We start from the raw sequence: 18,404 nt of genomic DNA, 5'->3' as shown, positions 1-18,404 counted from the left end.
AGTTACTTGTTACAGCGGCAACAGGAAGCTAATACCTGGTCTGTGGTCACCAAGCCTGTTTCCCGGTTTTGATCTGGTAGGTGGTTTCCTTGCAACATTTTATTCAATATTCCACCTCTTTTGGCCTATGTGGACATAGCCAAAGAGTGATGGAAACAGAAAAAGAAAAAAACGATTGGGAACTTGATGAATAAAAACATATAAAGTAAAGTAGAATTTTCTGTGGGGTCAGTGTCATGGTTCCTCATTCCCCTCCAAGCCACATGGCCAATGCACATGGTACACGGTGGCATCCCCACAGCTAAGCTCACAGGATGACGGTCCGCAGAGGGCAAACACTCTGGTATCTAAAAGTGCCTTTTGTGCTTCTACAAGTCACATTAGGGGAGACTATGACTCCTTCGAAATAACGGTATCTTACAGCCACTGCGAAGCGTTTCCCCTCTTCATCATTGTGAATTATGCAAACATAGAGGCGGCTCTTAGTTGCCCGGGATCCAGTTACTCCAGTTAAACGCTGAGTTTGAGCCATGAGTCAGCGTCTTCACGGGAGGGTTCACCAGCTCCCATTTTCCTTCTTCTTTGTTTTCTTCTAAGAAGCACATACCCAGAGAAGGGATCTAGAACAGAGTTAAATCACTTATTATTATTTTATACCAGGTCCATGGATTTCAGACTTGTTCCAAAGGCAACAGCCTTGGAGGCTGGCGTGACGTCCCCACGATGCCTTGAATGCAGCGCTAACACCCAGTGCAGCAGCCCTCAGTGGGGCCTCCCCGCCCTCCTACGGGCAGTGGGAAATGTCTGCCGACCTTACTCTTGGTCACAGCTGGGGGTGCTACGGCATCTCAGGAGTAGAGGCCAGGGATGCTGCTAAACATCCCACAATGCACAGGACAGTCCCCATAGCACAGCATCGTCCCGCCCAGATGTCAACAGTGTTGAGACTGAGAACCCCTTCTGTCTACCCTACTGCTTCAAGAGCGGCTTCCATTCTCGAATTCAGCGTCACAAAAGGATACAGGTATTGTGTTTTCAAACCCAAGATTAAAGGACAAAGCGAAACTTCAGACCTCAATTCCCTGTAAAATAAATGGTTTGGAGGAGATCTTTGTTTTTAAGGCTTTGTTTGTTTACATGTTCTGCTTTCCTTTATTCCCCCTCTCTTTTCAATGTCCAGAAATTCCTTGTTTAGAAGAAACGTGCAAAAATTCCAACCTGGGGGGCAGGATGCAAGTGGGGGCTGGCGTTGACTCAGGGACACCCTCTCCTTCTGTGTGTAGAGACTGGGGGGAGGGTTCGGGGATGAGTGTGATGGGGGTGGGCTCCTGAATGTCCGTTTTCAGCTGCCCCTGACTTTAAGGCCCATGGTTGGTTGGTAAAGCCCTTGATGAATTTCTGATATGAACTGGCAAGTCCAGCTAACTTGGGGATGGGGTGGGGTGGACTCTAAGTCCTCAGTGTAAGAAAGTGGCGGGAGTGTGGAAGTTCAAGGCTGGCATCTCGAGAGGGGAGGCCAAGGGTCAGGGGAGTGGGTGGGAATTTGGCCACAAAGACTAATGGGATTTTGGAACCGTGTCAACATGCAATTGACATGCAGTCTCAGTCAGCGTCTGGCGTGTGCAGCACTGCTGTCTGCATGGATAACGAGGACCCCCAGGGGGCCCCGGGGTGGGAAGGGATGCGAGAATAGGAGCGGCCACGTCGGAGTACGCGGGGACGGGAGACGTGGTGATGTCAGCAGGAGCAAGGCCCTGAGTAGACTTAGGGGGCAGGGATGGGGGCGCGGTCTGAGTCCTGAGTTTCCTGCCTCCATTCACCTCGTCATCTGGATAAAAGCCACCTCTGCTTTGCCGGGTGATGCTCCAGTTTGGTCCAAAGTACCCGTTATCCTTCTCTACACATCCGTCACCTGCTTGCTTTTTCAGTATGTGTTTATACGGCCCCGGCCCGGCACCAGGCACCCCAGCAGCTTTGACCAGCTCGTGTGTTCCGAGGCTGGATGACTCCAAAGGCAAGAGGGAGGGGCTCCCTTCTGTCCGTCAGCCCCCCAGTCCCCAGAGCAAGTGAGCCCAGCAACCGCCCTTTCTCTTCTTATCCAAATGTCTCACCCCCCACTGGACCAAGTGCTCAACTACTGGAGTGACAGGAATTATCATGTGACCTGATAATAAAAGTTCTCTGTCTTGTTTTTTATATTATGTGGGTAGCAAATGGCCACAGTTGCCATAATGGTAAAGATGACAAACATCCCCGTCTGCTCCCTGCCCAAGGCTGCCCTTTGCGTCAGAGCAGGCGGGCACGTTCTCAGGTGACAGGTGGGTCCCTGCTGCCCTGGGTTGTCAGGACGCTTGTCTTCGTCCTGAGAGGGGCGTGTGGTGATGCCGCATCGTCGGGCTGCCTGTTTCTGCGGCAGAAACACGAACGAGGGGGCGCGTACCTTCCTCACTAGCTGGGTAAACACTGTGCAGTCCCGGGGCGGCAGCCCAAGGAGTGGGCGCGTGCAGGAGTCCAGCGCCGAGCCATGGCCAACGACCAGGATGACGCCCACTGTGGGAGGAAGGACACCCCGAGGTCAGAGCAGGCACAGAGAACGCGTCTTATTAGACGGTGGGGGGGGGGGGGGCAAAGTTGTCAGGCGGAACAAGCTCGTGGTGCCCCGAGGCCTTGAGGGACCCCGGGTAGGAGGGAGGCGTGGTTGGTAAGAGCTCGTTAACACTGGCAGTCGGCCTCTCGTTTGTGTAGAAGTTCTTCTGAGCCCGTCGCATCCTGTGCGGGGCTCGGGTGGCTGCACCCGCCCGCAAGCTTCAGGGATGGGCCGGCGCCGTGCGCTGAGTGGCCTCGTCCAGGCCTCGTCTGTGAGCTTGCGAAAGATCAGCTGCTCAGGGCCGAAGGGGCCACGGATGACTGTCTCTTTACAGAAAGACCTCCAGAGTCCAGGGCCGAGTGAGTCTCCTAACGGTGACGGGCGCGGGCAAGGCTGGGAGTTAGACCCGCGCGTGAGCCAGGGGGGCCCCAAGGCCGGACCCAGCCCGCCAGCTGAGGACGGAATCAGAACCCGAGCTTCCCTGGAAAGCTGACAGTCACAGAGCGATCTATTCATTTGCCCCTAATGTGGCTATAAATTCTCCGGTGTGACCCCCAGAGCCAAGCCCCCGCCTGCTTCTCCTGTGTTATTTCTGAGTAATTTCACACTCATTTCTTTGGCCTCCAAGGTCATGGTGAGGTTGCCGGACATGCAGGTTTGACCCCTGGCCTGTGCTCTCCAGCCGGGCCACCTGGACACGGCGGCCTCCTAGACACTCTGAGCTTCCAAGTCACATGGTGTCAGTGGAGGTGATATCTCAGACCGCACGGGAGGGTGAGGACCTAACAGGTAAAGCCTGTGACGGGCCGCCAGTGCCGCAGGATTGGCAGGTGTTAGGTTTTACCCTCCAGCCCCACTGGACTTTCCGTTGCTCTGTCCGCTGGATCCACACGTCTCTGCCTCCTCCTGGCCCCGCCTTTGCCTTCCAAACCCTACTCATTCCGTGGCTCAGGTGCTGCGCCCCGGGTGCCTCAGCCATGGTGGAAGGGCTTGCATCCCTGCCGCAGGCCGCGGCCACCTGTGTCACAGGCAGGGCTCAGTAGGCCCTAGAGGTAATGAAGCAATGGTTCTGCATCCTCTCCCAGAAGCCCTCAGGACCGTAGGCAGATGCTTGGAAGGAAGGTCATCCGTGGACACTGAATTTCAGCCTGGGTCAGGTGCAGACAGGTGGGCCAGGGCGGGGCCTGGGTGCATGAAAGGCCCTCATTTCATTCTGTCCTCTGATGGCCTGTAGCGATAATTGTGAGCAACGGGAGACTGATAATGAGTCAAAGGCCACTAAGGTGTGGTTTCCAAAAGCACCTTCCCCAGGGTGTCCGTCAGTCAAAACAGGTCACGTGGACCCGTCTCGGGGCCGGGTGTGTGTGCGGTGCTGGACACCGCAAGGTTGAGGCCTCAGAGCCTGTGCCCCACGGTGCACTGGGGACTCTGGCGGGAGGGCAGGGGCTCAGCTGTCCCTGAGGTCCTGGTCATCAGAGTCTTTGGTCCCCTGAGCTCCTTTGGACAAGGGATGGAAAGAACGATGGTGGGGCAAGCGGGCCGGGTGGTCCCTTATCGACTCCTTCTGAGCTCTTTTTCATGTTATTTAATATTCCTAATACTCCAGACGTTTGTGTCTTTTCCTCCAACAACATTCATACCCTTTGAGGGCAGAACGTGTGTCTTCTTTGCTTAGATTTTTCCCATGATGCTTTATCTGGTACCTGACACATTGCTGATGTTCGATACGCACTTGCTAACTTAAATCTTACAGGATTCGTTTTTCCAGTTTTACTACGGACATTTTCATATATACCCCAAAAGCGGGTCTGATGAATCCCCGTGCTCCCATCAGGGAGCTCCAACGGTTGTTGACATTTTGCCCATCTTGTATCATCTGTCTGCTACCCCACGCCCTTTTCTGTGAAGTATTTTTATTTTATTTTTACTGAAGTATAGTTTATGTACAATATTATACTGTATAAGTTACAATATTATATAAGGTGTACAATATAGTGATTCATAATTTTTTTTTTTTTTTTTGCGGTACGCGGGCCTCTCACTGTTGTGGCCTCTCCCGTTGCGGAGCACAGGCTCTGGACGCGCAGGCCCAGCGGCCATGGCTCACGGGCCCAGCCGCTCCGCGGCATGTGGGATCCTCCCGGACCGGGGCACGAACCCGTGTCCCCTGCATCGGCAGGCGGACTCTCAACCACTGCGCCACCAGGGAAGCCCCTGATTCACAGTTTTTAAAGGCTATACGCCATTTAGTGGCTATAAAATATTGGCTATGTTCCCTATGTTGTACAATATATCCTTGTAGCTTATTTTATACCTAATAGCTTGCACCTCTTAATCCCCTACCCCTATCGTGCCCCTCCCCGTTTCCTCTCCCCACTGGTACTCCTCGTTTGTTTTCAATACCTGTGAGTCTGCCTCTTTTTTGTTATATTCACTAGTTTGTTGTATTTTTTAGATTCCACATGTAAGTGTTTGTCTTTCTCTGTCTGACTAATTTCACTTGGCGTAACGCCCTTCAAGTCCATCCATGTTGCTGCAAATGTCAAAATTTCATTCTTTTTTCTGGCTGAGTAATATTCCATTGTGTATATGCACCACATCTTCTTAATCCATTCATTGGTTGATGGACACTTAGTGAAGTGTTTTAAAGCACATCCCAAACATCACGTCATTTCACAGGATATACCTCGGTTTGCATCTCCAAATGAGGACTTTTCATTCTTACACAACAAGCATGCTATTATCACACCTCACAAAATTAGCATTAATATTTCTCAAATACTTCCATATTCAGATTCCAGATTTAAATTCCATGTTCAAATTTCTTTCATGGTCTCAACCATCAACTTAAACAGACGCTTTGTCCGAACTGTCATTTAAACATGACCCAACATTTGGCTGTTTGCTCCTTAGTTTCTTTTGTTTCCTAGGAAGTGGGCTTGGGTGGTCTGTGTTGACCCTTCTGTCCTGGATCCCATCAGGTCTTGGTTCCGAAATCAGGGGCCCCAGGGCCTGGGTCGGGGGGCACGTGTCTATGCAGAGGCAGCGATATAGCACTCCAGAGGCAGGGAAATGGGGCAGGGGAGGCTGGGGCATCCCTAGGTTCAAAAATCCATCATTTCCATCCCGGAGGTGAGAACCCAACCCCCAGGGCGGCTGGTACCCGAGGACGACGGGGGCACGTACCATCCTGCGGGCGGATGCTGACCATCTGTTCCATGCTCACCGCACACCTGTGCAAGTAATCCTCGTAGCGCTCGGCGGGCAGGAGGGAGGGAAGGGGGAAGGCGGGCCTGGAGGAGGGGGAGGGGAACAGAAGAAAGGTGACGGCTCGCCTCTAGCCAGGGCTCGCGGTCAGCAGGAAGCCTCCAGATCTGTGCTCAAAACCAGCAAAGAGCCGGCGTTGGGCCTCCAGCGTGCCTTCTCACTGCGCACCAGCCACACGGGCTTGTGATGGCGGCCAGCCGCGGGCAGAGGGAGATGCAGGTCCTCTGGCTGACGAACTCTAGCCAGACTGACTGACCCTCTTCTCAGCGGGCCCGACTTGTGGGCTTCACATCCAACCTTGTGGACTCAGTTTAGCCAGAATCGCCCACCCCCGTATCTGACCACTCTGGATATCCGAGCAAACTCGGCTTCCCCTCCAACCCCAGGAGGTGTCCGATCCCCTGGCCTGCCTGCGGAAAGGATCCTTTTAGGTTCCGTTTAGCGAGAATCACCCTGTTCTCTTAAGAATCTCCCATCGCCCCACCCTGCTCCTGGGAGGAAGAATCCCCACTTGGCCTTGTATTCGGAGGGGAAGCTGATCTTCCTCCCGTTCTGCAACCCCCCACTGCAGCGGTCCCTCTTGAATAAAGCCTTCCTTGGTATCTTTACCAAGCGTCGGGAGTAATTTTTCTTTAACAAGAACGAGAAAACCCCAGCAGCAGACGACGCGAGGCGGCTCACCTATAATCCATGCTGACGTTGAAGTTCGCCCCTTTCAGCTCTTCCAGGGTCATGAGGGTCGGGGTAGTTTTGCCAGCCTCCCATTTGGTCCATTCAAAGATTCCGGGCTCCACTCTTATCTTAATTTTCTTCTCCAGTTTGAGCTCTGGATTCAACAGAATACAAGTGTTTATCATCTTCGGCGTCTGTTCTGGCTTTCTGTAAAGATGTCTCTTCCTAGGTCTAAATCAAACCTTTGGAAAAAAATCTGACTTTATACTATTTCTCAGACAAAAGCCACGGGGCAGTTGGAGGGTATGAGAGGAGTGAGGACCCTCTGTTCATCAGGAAGGGCCAGAGTCTCTTGGGATCTGGGAGGTGCCACTGGCAGCAGCCTCCCTGGAGCTCATCCTGGTCACGCGATGCAGCCCCATGGCACGCGGAACCCGCGCGCCTCCTTGGGTCAAGAAGGAACCTGCACCTATGAGGACTTGGCTGGTCCAATGATCTGAGGAAAAGACGAGGGCAATCGTGGAGCTTGTTAGTCACACGGAAGCGCCATCCTGGTAAACACTTACCCCGGACTGAGCTGAAGCGGAGGGTGGATGGGAGTCACCTTCTGGAACATTCTATCTCTCACAACTGGCCCTTCCCTAGGATTTTTTTTTTAATGAGAAAAAACCTCCACTTTCTATTGTAAATTAAACAAAACTGGAAATGGAAGTCATGAATTCAGTAAAACCTAACTGGTGAAGCTGTTTTGGACAAGACTTCATATAATCATATTTGCATCTAAGTATACTTCATCTGTTTTGCCAAAAATAGTACATATGTTTGCTACAGAAAAGCACATTCCATAAGCTGACATTTTTTTTTAATACCTTCAGTAAGAGACCTGTAAACTAAAGTCACCTCTTTTCGAGTGGGGGAAAAACAAGACCTTAATGCTTTTATTCGAAATGGAGAAAATGACATTAAACGGAAATGCTGGCAATAAAACCCATTCCCCAAATGTATTTCAGGCTCATGAAATGGGTTCCTTTGCAAAGCACATTTAGAAAAGAGAGTTAAGCCTGGTTGATGGGGCTCCTGGGCTCTCCCGCAGCCTGTGAGGGGCTCGTGTCCACCGGGAATAGGTGACACGAAGAAAGAGTTTGGAGAGGGATGGATTGGGAGTTTGAGATTAGCAGATGCAAACTATTATATATAGGCTGGATAAACAACAAGGTCCTACTGTAGAGCGCAGGGAACTACATTCAATATCCTGTGATAAACCATAATGGAAAAGAGTACGGAAAAGAATATATATGCATACAACTGAGTCACTTTGCTGTACAGCAGAAATTAACACAACATTGTAATTCAACTATTCTTCAATAAAAAATAAATTGAAAAAAGAAAAATAATACTCTACAAAATTAAAAAAAAGGAGTCTGGAGAGTGTCCCAAATGGCATTGGGCCCTCTCCCTGTTCTGTGGGTCACACGTTGGGAAATGGTCCATCGGGACACATTCACTGACATGGTGGTGAGATAAAGCTTAGCATTCTGGGGAAAGGATGGTCATGTTCGAGGACATATGAAGAAGGCCGGGCATCCTGCTTTCTGGGTTAACACAGGATTTATGGATTTATGCTCTTTTAACTGACTTTGTCGTCCTCTCCCCACCTGCATATAGAGTAAAAGTCAATGAGAGATCATGTTAAAGACATTGACATGATCATGGTCAGAAAACATTTTGGGGAGCTTTTATTTTAAAGGCAAGAGATCCACATAATAGAATAGAAGTCAGAGAAATTGGAACAGATACGTTCATAATGAAGAAACATGAATGATAACCAAAAGGGGATAAAGTTATGAAAAATGTTTTTGAAGCTCTCAGTTATATTCATTTAAGGCCAAAAGAATATTCCTTTATCTTTTTTCTCATACATTGTGACCATGGCTGGGAGGCTGGGTGGGGAAAGGGAGCCCGAGAGCATCCTTAGCAAAGGGCCTGGCGACTCGGAGGAAGTAGTCACCGTCAGAGACATCCGCGTGCTGGCTTGGCTGGACACGGGCTATCTGCAGGTGTCACCCCCGCTCACCTGTGGGCTGCCAGCCTCAGATGGAAATTCAAGTGTTTTTTTAGGTTAGTGGAAACGTATCAGCCTCTCGGATGGGTTAAAACAAAATAAGTTCCATTAAATGGCAGGTTTAAAGGCGGGTGGGGGGCATAGGAGAATCGGGGATGAGCCTGTCACCTTTTATCCTGTATTTGTGCGTGTTTCTTACTTTCTTCACATCTGATCACTGTAGCTGTTGAGTTAATTGCACATATATTGATCCTGAGCTATCCGGGGATAGAATGACTTCATATCTATTTTGCTTTCTTCTGTCCTATTTATTAAGAGTTATCAAATGGAAACAGAGCAAACACGGCGGGGTCCTGGGCCCCTCCCGGGTTTGTTTAGCAGCTGACATTGTGCGTTAACCTGTCCTCGGCTCCATGGGTCCAGAGCCCAGAGCTGCAGGGAAGCAAAGCAATGAATGTGCACATCTCAACAGTGGGGGAAACCACGGGCGTTTCTCCATCTCAGGGACCCGAGAAACCGTGCAGGGGAGTCCAGGGTCCCCTGTCATGCTCGGATGAGACATGACAAACGGAGGACGTCTGCAGGGCTGACGATGCACAGAGACGACGTCCGAGTTTTAAATGTGCGGAAAGTGGACAGTGATGAAATGGGTTTCTACCCTCACAACTTAGCCAGTGGATCAAGAAACAGCACGTTAATGAGAAGGTAGGAAAGGACTGGATTGGCCACGGGCCCACACGGGTCCTGTGCAAGGATCAGGTCCATCCCTGGGAGGGATTCCCGGCTGCATGGCAGAATTGGGAAGGCACTTTGTCCGAGCTTCTCTGATCTACGTGGAGGAGATATCGGGGAGGGGCTCGGGCTGGCGGACCCGCCATCGTTTCAACAGCTCCTCCCGTGAAGGTCCGCTTGCTGCCCTCTTTCTGACACCGCTCCAGCAGTAGCCTCTTTCCGCTTTGTCCCCTTCCTCCACTGATGTCCTTCCTCCCTGGCCTTGATCTAGTAGGTCATTCCCAGCAGCTGCAACCCCCTCTAAGCTCAGTGCCATTCCCTTCTCTATCTCCAGCCAGCTTTCCTTTCTCTGTAGCCTCCTGTCCCTCGTGTCGGATTCCAACCCTCCAGCCACCTCCCGGGATTTCACTCCACGGAGCTGACTCTTTTCTTGGTATCATTGGCCTCCCCCAGCCCCTAACTCCCTACCTTACACAGCTTAAAATCTCCACTCAATCTCCACGGCCCTTCCCTGTGCACCTCGCACCCTTTCTTGCTTCATCGTACTCACTTCTCAAACCCGTCAGGGGTTACAGCCCCAGGTCCTTCCGCTCCTCCCGGCCCATGCCTGGGGGCAGCCCCAGCCCAGCTGATGGGTCTCCGTGTAAGGCTGTGCCCATGACGTCAAGTGGCCTTTGTGCTGCCCAATGGTCACCTTGTACTTCCCCATCCCTGTCCTGGTCCCCCTCCCCAATAAGCATGTCACACGTTCAGCACTCCCCTTTCTCATGCTCACCTGGTGACCTGACTTCCTGTGTCTCTGAGAAAGCAGAGGCAAGCCACCTCCTCCACATGTGCCCACCTGCTACACCTGTGTCCACACGCTCTGCCCTCATTCCCATCACTGTGGAGGACCGGCCGTGCATGCATGGCGACCTAGGTCTTGTGCCCTCTTCCCCACACTGGGAGGGGCGGAACCAGGACCTCCAGGGCAGGCTGCCCATCTCTGGCAGGAAGTTGCTTCTTCCTGTAGGTGGACGCTCGCTCAGAAGGGTCTGCCACTGGCTTCCGATCACACAGCAGCTTTTGATGGTACTGAACAGCTCCCAGGAGCCGATTCCCTTGCCCAGGGAGTCTTGCATTTTGGACTTGAGAAGGGACCACAGCAGTTCTCAGCTCTCTGGGAACACCCTCGCCCCCAGCTTTTTAAAAAACACATGGCAGAAGCAGGCCAAAGGCGAATTACAATCCTGACCTCCCAGAAATGCTAAGTGGCTCAGTGCCTCCTAACAGTCCTCGAGGGCTGGTTCACGGCTGTCTTGTGACTTTGTGTGGCCATTCGTGGTCACCCACCCCAGTCTCACCTCTGTTCACTGTCGTCTCCCCCAGGAGAAGAGTCATGAGGTCAAGGCCACATGAGAAGCTAGCTACAGTTCTCACTGACCTTCCAGGATGTGTTTGGCTGTCTGCACACAGCGGAGGGCTGGGGAGGTGAAGACGGAGGTGATCCTGATGCCACTGTCCAGCAGAGCTTCCCCTGGAAGACAGCAGGTGGAGAAGTGCTCTCTTTATAACTGTAGCTACCCATGGTGGCAACTCCAACAGGTGGCTTATTACCCGTGGCAGGCAGGGTCTTAAGTGGCCCCAAGAATCCCCACCACCACCCCGTATACACACCCTGTATAATCCCCTGGTGTGTGGGTGGAAGCTGTGAGTACGGTGAGCTAGCACCCCTGTGACCAGGTTATGTTATAAGGCAGAAGGGAGATTATCACAGGTGGGCCAGACCCATTCAGGTGAGCCCATTAAAAGCAGAGATTTCTCCAGCCGGTCACGGAAAAGAAGTCAGATAACATATTCACACTGCTATGTATAAAACAGACAACCAACAAGGTCCTTCTTCATAGCACAGGGAACTAGACTCAATATTTTGTAATAACCTATAAGGGAAAAGAATCTGATAAAGAACATCTATCTATCTATCTATCTATCTGTCTGTCTATCTATCTAAAACGGAACCACTTTGCTGTACACCTGAAACTTATATGATATTGTAAATCAACTATACTTTAATAAAAATTTTTTTAAAAACCAAAGGTAGAGGGATTTGACATGCAATAAATTCTCTATTGTTGGCTTCCAAGATGGAGGGGGCCATGTTGCAAGGAAGGTGGGTGGGCTCTAGGAATCCAGCAGGCCCTCTGCTGGCACCAGGCAAGGAAGTGAGGACTTCAGTCCTACAACCACAAGGAACTGAATTCTCCCACCAGCCCAATGAATGTGGAACGTCTTCCAGGAGGCTCCAGGTGGGAAGTCAGCCCAGCCAGCAGCTTGATATCAGAGTTCAGACCCTGAACAGAGAACCCAGCCATGCTGTGTTTGTGTTTCTGACCCACAGAACTGTGAGCATCAAGTGGGTGCTGTTTCAAGTTCATGGTCATCTGTAGTAATGGAAACTCAAGCCCCCGGGGGCTCATGGAAGGACAAGCCTGTAAATTACATTTCTTCTTGCAAAATTAGAGGACCTGGTCTTTGGGAAAGAAGGACATCTCTTCAGTACAAAATCTGCACGGTACCAACCCCAGTGAGGTTTCCGTGGATGTTGTGATGGGCTGATTTCTGTTCCCTAAATTCACATGTTGGAGTCCTAACCCCATGCCTCACAGTGTGACCTTCTTTGAATGTAGGGTCTTTCTAGAGGTGATCAAGTTAAGACGAGCAATTTGAGGACTGGTGCCCTTATATAGAGGGGAGATCTGACCTCCAAGGGCACGTAGCAAGGACTCAAGACACGTGAGTGATAATCACTGCTACAACTATTGTGACTATTCCTACTAGAATGATCCTCAAACATACCTGCCATTCTGGACTGGAAAATTCCACAGGACGATAAAGGTGGATCGTTTTCAAAGTCTTTGATACCTCGGCTCCGTCTGGGCAGACTGCGAGGGAAGTTCAGGTCTGGCCGGTAGTATTTCCCTAAAGCATAAATACGTACCAGATGCTCAGTTCCACTGAGTTAGTGCACATTTGTCCCACTAAACTCTTAAGATCAAGACCCACATTTGAAACATGGTAATTATTTACATTGTGGTCGACTGTGTTTTTTCTTGAGCATGCTCTGTGATGTGGATTCCAGGAGGAAGTCCTACTCCCACCACCCATTCCCTCAAACACAGAAGACGTATGTTTCAGCCATAGGAACCATGAGACCTTCCTTGTCCTCTCAACCCCCCCCCCGAAGAGTCATTCATACAATTTTCCTGATGAAGAGCCGAGACTGATTTAGCTTAACTCGATAAGAATCTCAAATTGGTATTAATTAATTAGATGAAACTCAACCCATCCCCACAGCTTGAAGATGTCCCATTGCCTACGGGACAGAATACAGATGGCGGGAGAGGGTCCTGCATTGTGTATTATTAGTCAGCTGCTTGAGGTAGGACTGGACATCAGGGGGCTCCACTGGGACTCCCCCCCCCCACCACCCATTCAGAGGCTCAGAGCACCTTGGTTCACTTTGAGTTTGACCTTGGGCTCGAAGATTGGATGATCTGGTGCAAATCCTGGCACCACCAGTTACTAGCTGTGTGTGTAGAGGCAACTGACTAATCTCCCTTATCAATAAAAATCGGGAAACAACAGAGTTGTCTGAACGAATCAGCAAGATAATGCTTGGAGCCTGGAGCCTGGCTCAGAGGTAGTGGCCAATAGGGTCAGGTCTGATCTCATCCTCAGATTATCCAATTATCCCTGCGGATAAATGGATAATCACGCCACACCACACCAAGCCCTCTCATCCTCCCAAGCGGCCCCCAAACCTCCTGGCTACAACAGATTCTAGCAGCCAACCTGCCTCTCCTGAGACCTGCCATACATCATAGGGCTGGCCTGTCACTTGCTCCTGAACACGCCACCCCAGCCTCCCAGCAGTTCACCGAGGGGAGGCAGGTGGAGGCTATCTGCATGCCTTGTGTTTTTAGGTTCCCTGCAAGATTTTTCTGGAAGCTGCCTCCCTGGAATTTCCACTGGCAGAGACTTTGTTTGAACCGTAAGCTTTACAGACCTTTATTAAATGCCAGTGTTAGGTGTGCCTGCAGGGAAAGCTGGTATTTGTTTTTCATTCAAAGCGAAGGTCCGTCACTTCTGTCATATTCTCAAGGGCATCTGTCATCCCCAAATGTGAAACTACTCCATTGAGGTCTTTTGCCCTCACTGATGCTTTATCTGTGATCACTTTGGGAGGCAGAGGGCAGAGCTCAGAAGAAGCCGAGGACCTGGGGGGTGGTTGGGTTCTGACGGGAGTACAGTCTGAGCGAATAGGGGTGCCCTGGGCCAGTGCCGCTGGGAAGTCAGGGGCCATAGAGAGTGTGGGTCCTTCGTCCAGAAGTGAGCAGAAACCAGGAGGGACGCCGGAATGCAAGGGGAGGCCAGCAGTGTCCCCAAATACCCGCCATTGTAATTGATCAAACACTGCAACTTGCAGAATTCAGACCAAGTAGACAGTCACAACGCACTTTACCAGGGCTTCCTTACCTGGTAGAACACCCATCAGCAGCTTCCTCTAAGCTGGGAATTTCCAGTGCCTTTAAAATATTTTCCCTTATAGGTGACTTGATCTTTTGCATAGATGACCAAATCTTTTCCCTCTTTTTATGAAGTCCAGTCACTTTTTTTTTCAGTCACTCTTTTTTGACGTTGGTTGTTTGGTCTGGTTCTCACACCACCACCACCATCATATACCTACTGACGTGTGTGCCATTTCAGTCTGTAGTTTTAGTAATTGTTTTATTGCAAGAAGTGTCTTATAATTCTTTGTTTGAATGCCAATGCATCTTCAGAGCCACCTGTTTCTTTCTTGAGCCTTTGTGCCTCTACTTGGTCTTGTTTTGTAGAGACAAGCATTGCATTAGTTCTATGGGTTCTTGGCGATAGGTGTAGTCATGACGTCATTTGCTCAGGAATTTTCTTCTGCATTCAGGTCATCTGCCAATGCTTCCCCTATTCACCTCCCCCTTTCTTGGCCTGTTGGGCTCCTGGAGGGATCCCCAAGGGCTCAGCAAGTCCAGCCACTGTGAATGGATTTTATCACTGGGTTCATTTAATACTTTCATTTATATAATTATCCATGGCTCAGAAATAGTGGCACGCTGGGCTTTCCATTAGGGGATGTGTGTGATACAATTGTGGATCAGTACAGAGACTGTGGGTATTTTGTGTTTACAAGCCCTGTTCTCAGTTCTTGGCATCCAGAGGGGTGAAGTTGGGGTAAGCACCCAATACATTAAAAAATATGCCCTTCAGTTGAGTATAGCACGGCCAGACATTGTAGGGAAGCGACCACCGCAGGGAAGAGGACCTCAGAAAGATGCGGCTGTGAGACTGCAAGCTGGGGTATGTGCCAGCAGCTGAGGGTCCGTGACTGCGGTCAGAGTGACTGGCTTTCAAGGCAGTGCCTTACCCACTAACTAAATGCCACGTGTGTGCTGCCAGGACACACAGGGCTGTCCACGTGTCACTCCAGCAGACTTGCTTACTATTGAAAACCATTCCTCCATCTTCCCCAAGCGTTTGAGGTAAGATACTTACGGATGCATACACGCTCACATGCACACATGTAATGCCTGTGGAGAGAGATGGAGCGTGTGTCTATCCCACATGAACAGTCTATGCACGGTCATTCTGAAGAATGGTGCCCCAGGGGCTCTGGCTAAGAAGTCTGAGACGTGATCTCATCTGTTAGCTCTGTCTAATTCCTGCCTCTGGATGCTCCAGGACTGCACCTACCGTCGGGAGTGGAACACTGCTGCAGCCAGGACTTCCCGAAGATCTGGTCCACTCTCTCCCCATGGCGCACCACCAGGACGCTTTTCCTCAGTATGGTGGCCTGGAATGGTGGAAAGAAAGGCACGTGAGAGTGAACACCCACCTTATGAGACTTGTTCCAGCAGCTTCTCCCCCTCATCCAGTGGTGGCCTGGACACCACGTCTCTTCCTTCCTCGCTCAGCAGCTACAGCCCGTTTTTCCAGGATCATCATGATGAGAAGGGACTAGAATTGCAGGTGATCTCTAATTTCTTGCAACTTTTAATTTTCTGGGCACTACAGCACACATAGGAAATGAAAAGAAAGTAGAACAAATGACCCACATCATGACACATCAACTGTCTACTTTCTGTCTCTTCCAAGTTCTTACCCTTTGTCTTGGTCCCTTCAGGCTGCTGTAATAAAATACCTGGGTGGCTTAAAGACAACAGAAATTTGTGTCTCATGGTTCTGGAGGCTGGAAGTCTCAGGCTGCCAGAGATCAGGCACCAGCACAGTTAGGTGAGGGCCCTCTTTTGGGCTAACATCTCACTGTGTCCTCACACGGTGGAGGGTAAGGGAGCTCTCTGGGGTCTTTTCCATAAGGTCACTAACCCCTTTCATGAGAGCTCCACCCGCATGACCTAAGCCCCACCTCCAAACACCATCACATTGATCAACAAGATTTCAACATAGGAATTTGGTGGGGGACACAAATATTCACCCCTCCATAGTGACTTCTTAGGAAATGATCTGAATCTATCTAAATATAATAATATATACATTTATTACTTTATAATATGATATGTAATTGTAATTCAATTATATAATATAATTATAATCTTTATAATATACTATATTATAATATATCTATCATAATGTACTATATTATAATATACTATCTATTATAATATTATAGATTACATAATATCTATTATATATAATAGATATATGTATATACTATTAGGTATGTACAAATCTTCCTCAACATAGGATGGGGTTACATCCCAATAAACCCATATAAATTGAAAATATCTTAAGTAAAAAATGCATTTAATATCATTTGATATCTGCCCAACATCAGAGAGAGGATTGGACCACATGTCACTAGTCTGGGAAAATTCAAAATTCAAGTATTCAAAATTCTACTGAATGCATATTGCTTTTGCATCATCTTAAAGTCAAACAACGGTAAGTCAAACCATTGTAAGTTGGGGACCATCTGTGTGTGTATATCTATATCTATCTATAAAATCTATCTATTATCTATTTATCAATCATCTATCTATCTATCTACCTATCTATCTATCTACCTATCTATCTATCTACCTATCTATCTCTCTATCTATCTATCTCTCTATCTAATCTATCTATCATTTAGCCATCCATCCATCCATCCTAGTCTCCTCTGTTGTTGGCACTCGTTTTCTTCCGAGGGGACCTCTGGGACCACCCCAGTGTTGGTGTGTTAAATGTGGTTCTCTGCTTAAATGTGGTTCACCCTGTTCTCCAGGGTGCCAGGGCGTGTGTTCAGCTCTGGGCACCCAGGGGAGAAGCCCTGCATCTACCCCTTCCTTCTCCTTTCTTGCCGGTCCTTCTTTCCCATAGCTGGCGTTTTTCTGTTTGGCTGAGGGCTAGGGGAAAACAGCACTTTATTTTACTTCATTTATTTTGGGGAGAGAAAGGCATCGACAGGAGGTTAGCAGGGTCCAGCTGTGGAAACAGCAGAGCTCTCTGGAGCTCTCCCCCTTTGCTCTGGGCAGGGGCTCAGACGGCCTTTGGGCCTCAAAACTGCAGGGCTCATGTCCACCTTTGCTCTTGGGGAGGTCAGTGCTTCGGTGAATTAACCCAAGGGCTGCATTCCAGGCTGTGGCGTGGGGGGTCTTCGAGGAGGGGGCCCCTATATGCGGGGTGGCTGGGGGTTTCCTCAGGGGAGCTGGGGCTGAACCTTCTCCTCGCCGTGCTATGTCGGAGGGAGAGGTTGACCTCGAGAGGAAGCCTGAGCACATTTTCTGCAAAAAAGACGGAGGGAAAATGAGGGGGAGAGAATGAGGGGGAGCTGAGATGGCCAGACAGGTGAGAGTGACCTGCAGAGGCTGAGGGTGGAGCCGACGTGGAGCTGCCAGGACAGCTGTGTGGGGCACAGGCCTCCCCCGGGGGCCCCAGAGGTGACAGAGAACCTCTCGAGGGAGGCGCTGAGGCTGGGCCGGGACCCTGAAGGAGCTCGCCTCCCAGCCTCGGGGGCGGGGGTGATGCTGCCCAGTGCCAGGCCCAGACCATTCAGGGGACTCGACTCTGGAGCAGGATGGGAAATTCCACATCAGCACAGGCCCGCTGCCTCTGGGGACTCGCACCGTCAGGGTCCGGGGACACGCGTGCCAGATGCTGGGACACAAGTTGTCGTCCACAGGTGCCCCACTTAGGGGGCCTCGGATCTCACTGGGGCCTCTGGACAAACATGGAAAGATGAGTCACAGATGGCAGAGGACGAGGGGCAGAGCTGACAGTGCCTGCCACAGGAGGTGGGCTGGTGGGACTCCAGGGAAGACATGGGACTTGGTCATGCCTGGAGCCATGGTCACCAGGGATGGTCAGAAGGGGGAGGGCGTCTGGACAGGAGACAGCTCCAGCCAGAGGTCTGCTTTGCCCTGACCACTCCTTTTCGTCAGGTGGACCCTTTCTCTCCTTCCCCATCTTTGGCCTCACATCCCTCTGAAGGTGGGCTTCGGGGTGCAAATGAGAGAAGCTGATAGTTTTGTATCTGCTATTTTTTTTTCTTTTGGCTGCTCTGCGCAGCATGTGGGATCTTAGTTCCCCGACCGGGGATCGAACTCTCGCCCCCTGCATCGGAAGTGCAGAGTCTTAACCACTGGACCACCGGGGAAGTCCCTCTATCTTTGCTATTGAGTGAGGTGAGGAAGAGGTGACGAGATGTGGCCCTCCTCAGTGTGAACTCCATCACCAGACCCAGAATCACACTCTGTTTTCCCCCAAATACTGGAGAGGAAAATGTAGGTATTTTTAACAGGTAAACACCCTGAGAGACACGGCGTTCATTTGAAACTAGCCAGTGCTACTGACCACGCCCTTGGGATTGATTCTGCCGACAGGGGTGGGGCCTCGAGGGTCTGCACCTCTGGCTGCCCCCCCAGCATGTCTTCAAGTTCATCAAGAAGGACGAAGGGGCCCCAGCAGAGTCCCCGCATGTTGGAAAGTGGTTGGGAATTGCTGAGAAGGGCAGACACCAGAAAGTAGGGTCTCGGGCAAACTGCACCTGCCTCACAAGCGCTCTTGGGTCCG

General features: G+C 50.5%; 1 protein-coding gene across 2 annotated transcripts in view; it reads right to left on the bottom strand.

Moving 5' to 3' along the window:
• Nucleotides 1–451: 451 nt before the first annotated feature.
• The window catches only part of UBASH3A (ubiquitin associated and SH3 domain containing A), a gene marked incomplete at its 5' end in the record, with an annotated part of 39,976 nt that continues 22,023 nt past the window's right edge, over nt 452–18,404 (bottom strand). Inside the window, 7 exons of one of the 2 annotated variants that reach the window (XM_082655649.1) lie at nt 452–620; nt 2,441–2,550; nt 5,774–5,880; nt 6,536–6,680; nt 10,744–10,836; nt 12,156–12,278; nt 15,087–15,186. In XM_082655649.1, coding sequence (XP_082511775.1) covers nt 483–620; nt 2,441–2,550; nt 5,774–5,880; nt 6,536–6,680; nt 10,744–10,836; nt 12,156–12,278; nt 15,087–15,186 — 816 coding nt within the window. In that variant the 3' untranslated portion in view covers nt 452–482. The remainder of the gene's footprint in view (nt 621–2,440; nt 2,551–5,773; nt 5,881–6,535; nt 6,681–10,743; nt 10,837–12,155; nt 12,279–15,086; nt 15,187–18,404) is intronic. The other variant, XM_082655650.1, reaches the window with a different exon arrangement.

Source organism: Grampus griseus (genome assembly GCF_964374135.1).
Source record: "Grampus griseus genome assembly, chromosome: 5".
Classification (NCBI taxonomy): domain Eukaryota; kingdom Metazoa; phylum Chordata; class Mammalia; order Artiodactyla; family Delphinidae; genus Grampus; species Grampus griseus.
This window is presented reverse-complemented; position numbering and strand designations above follow the sequence as displayed.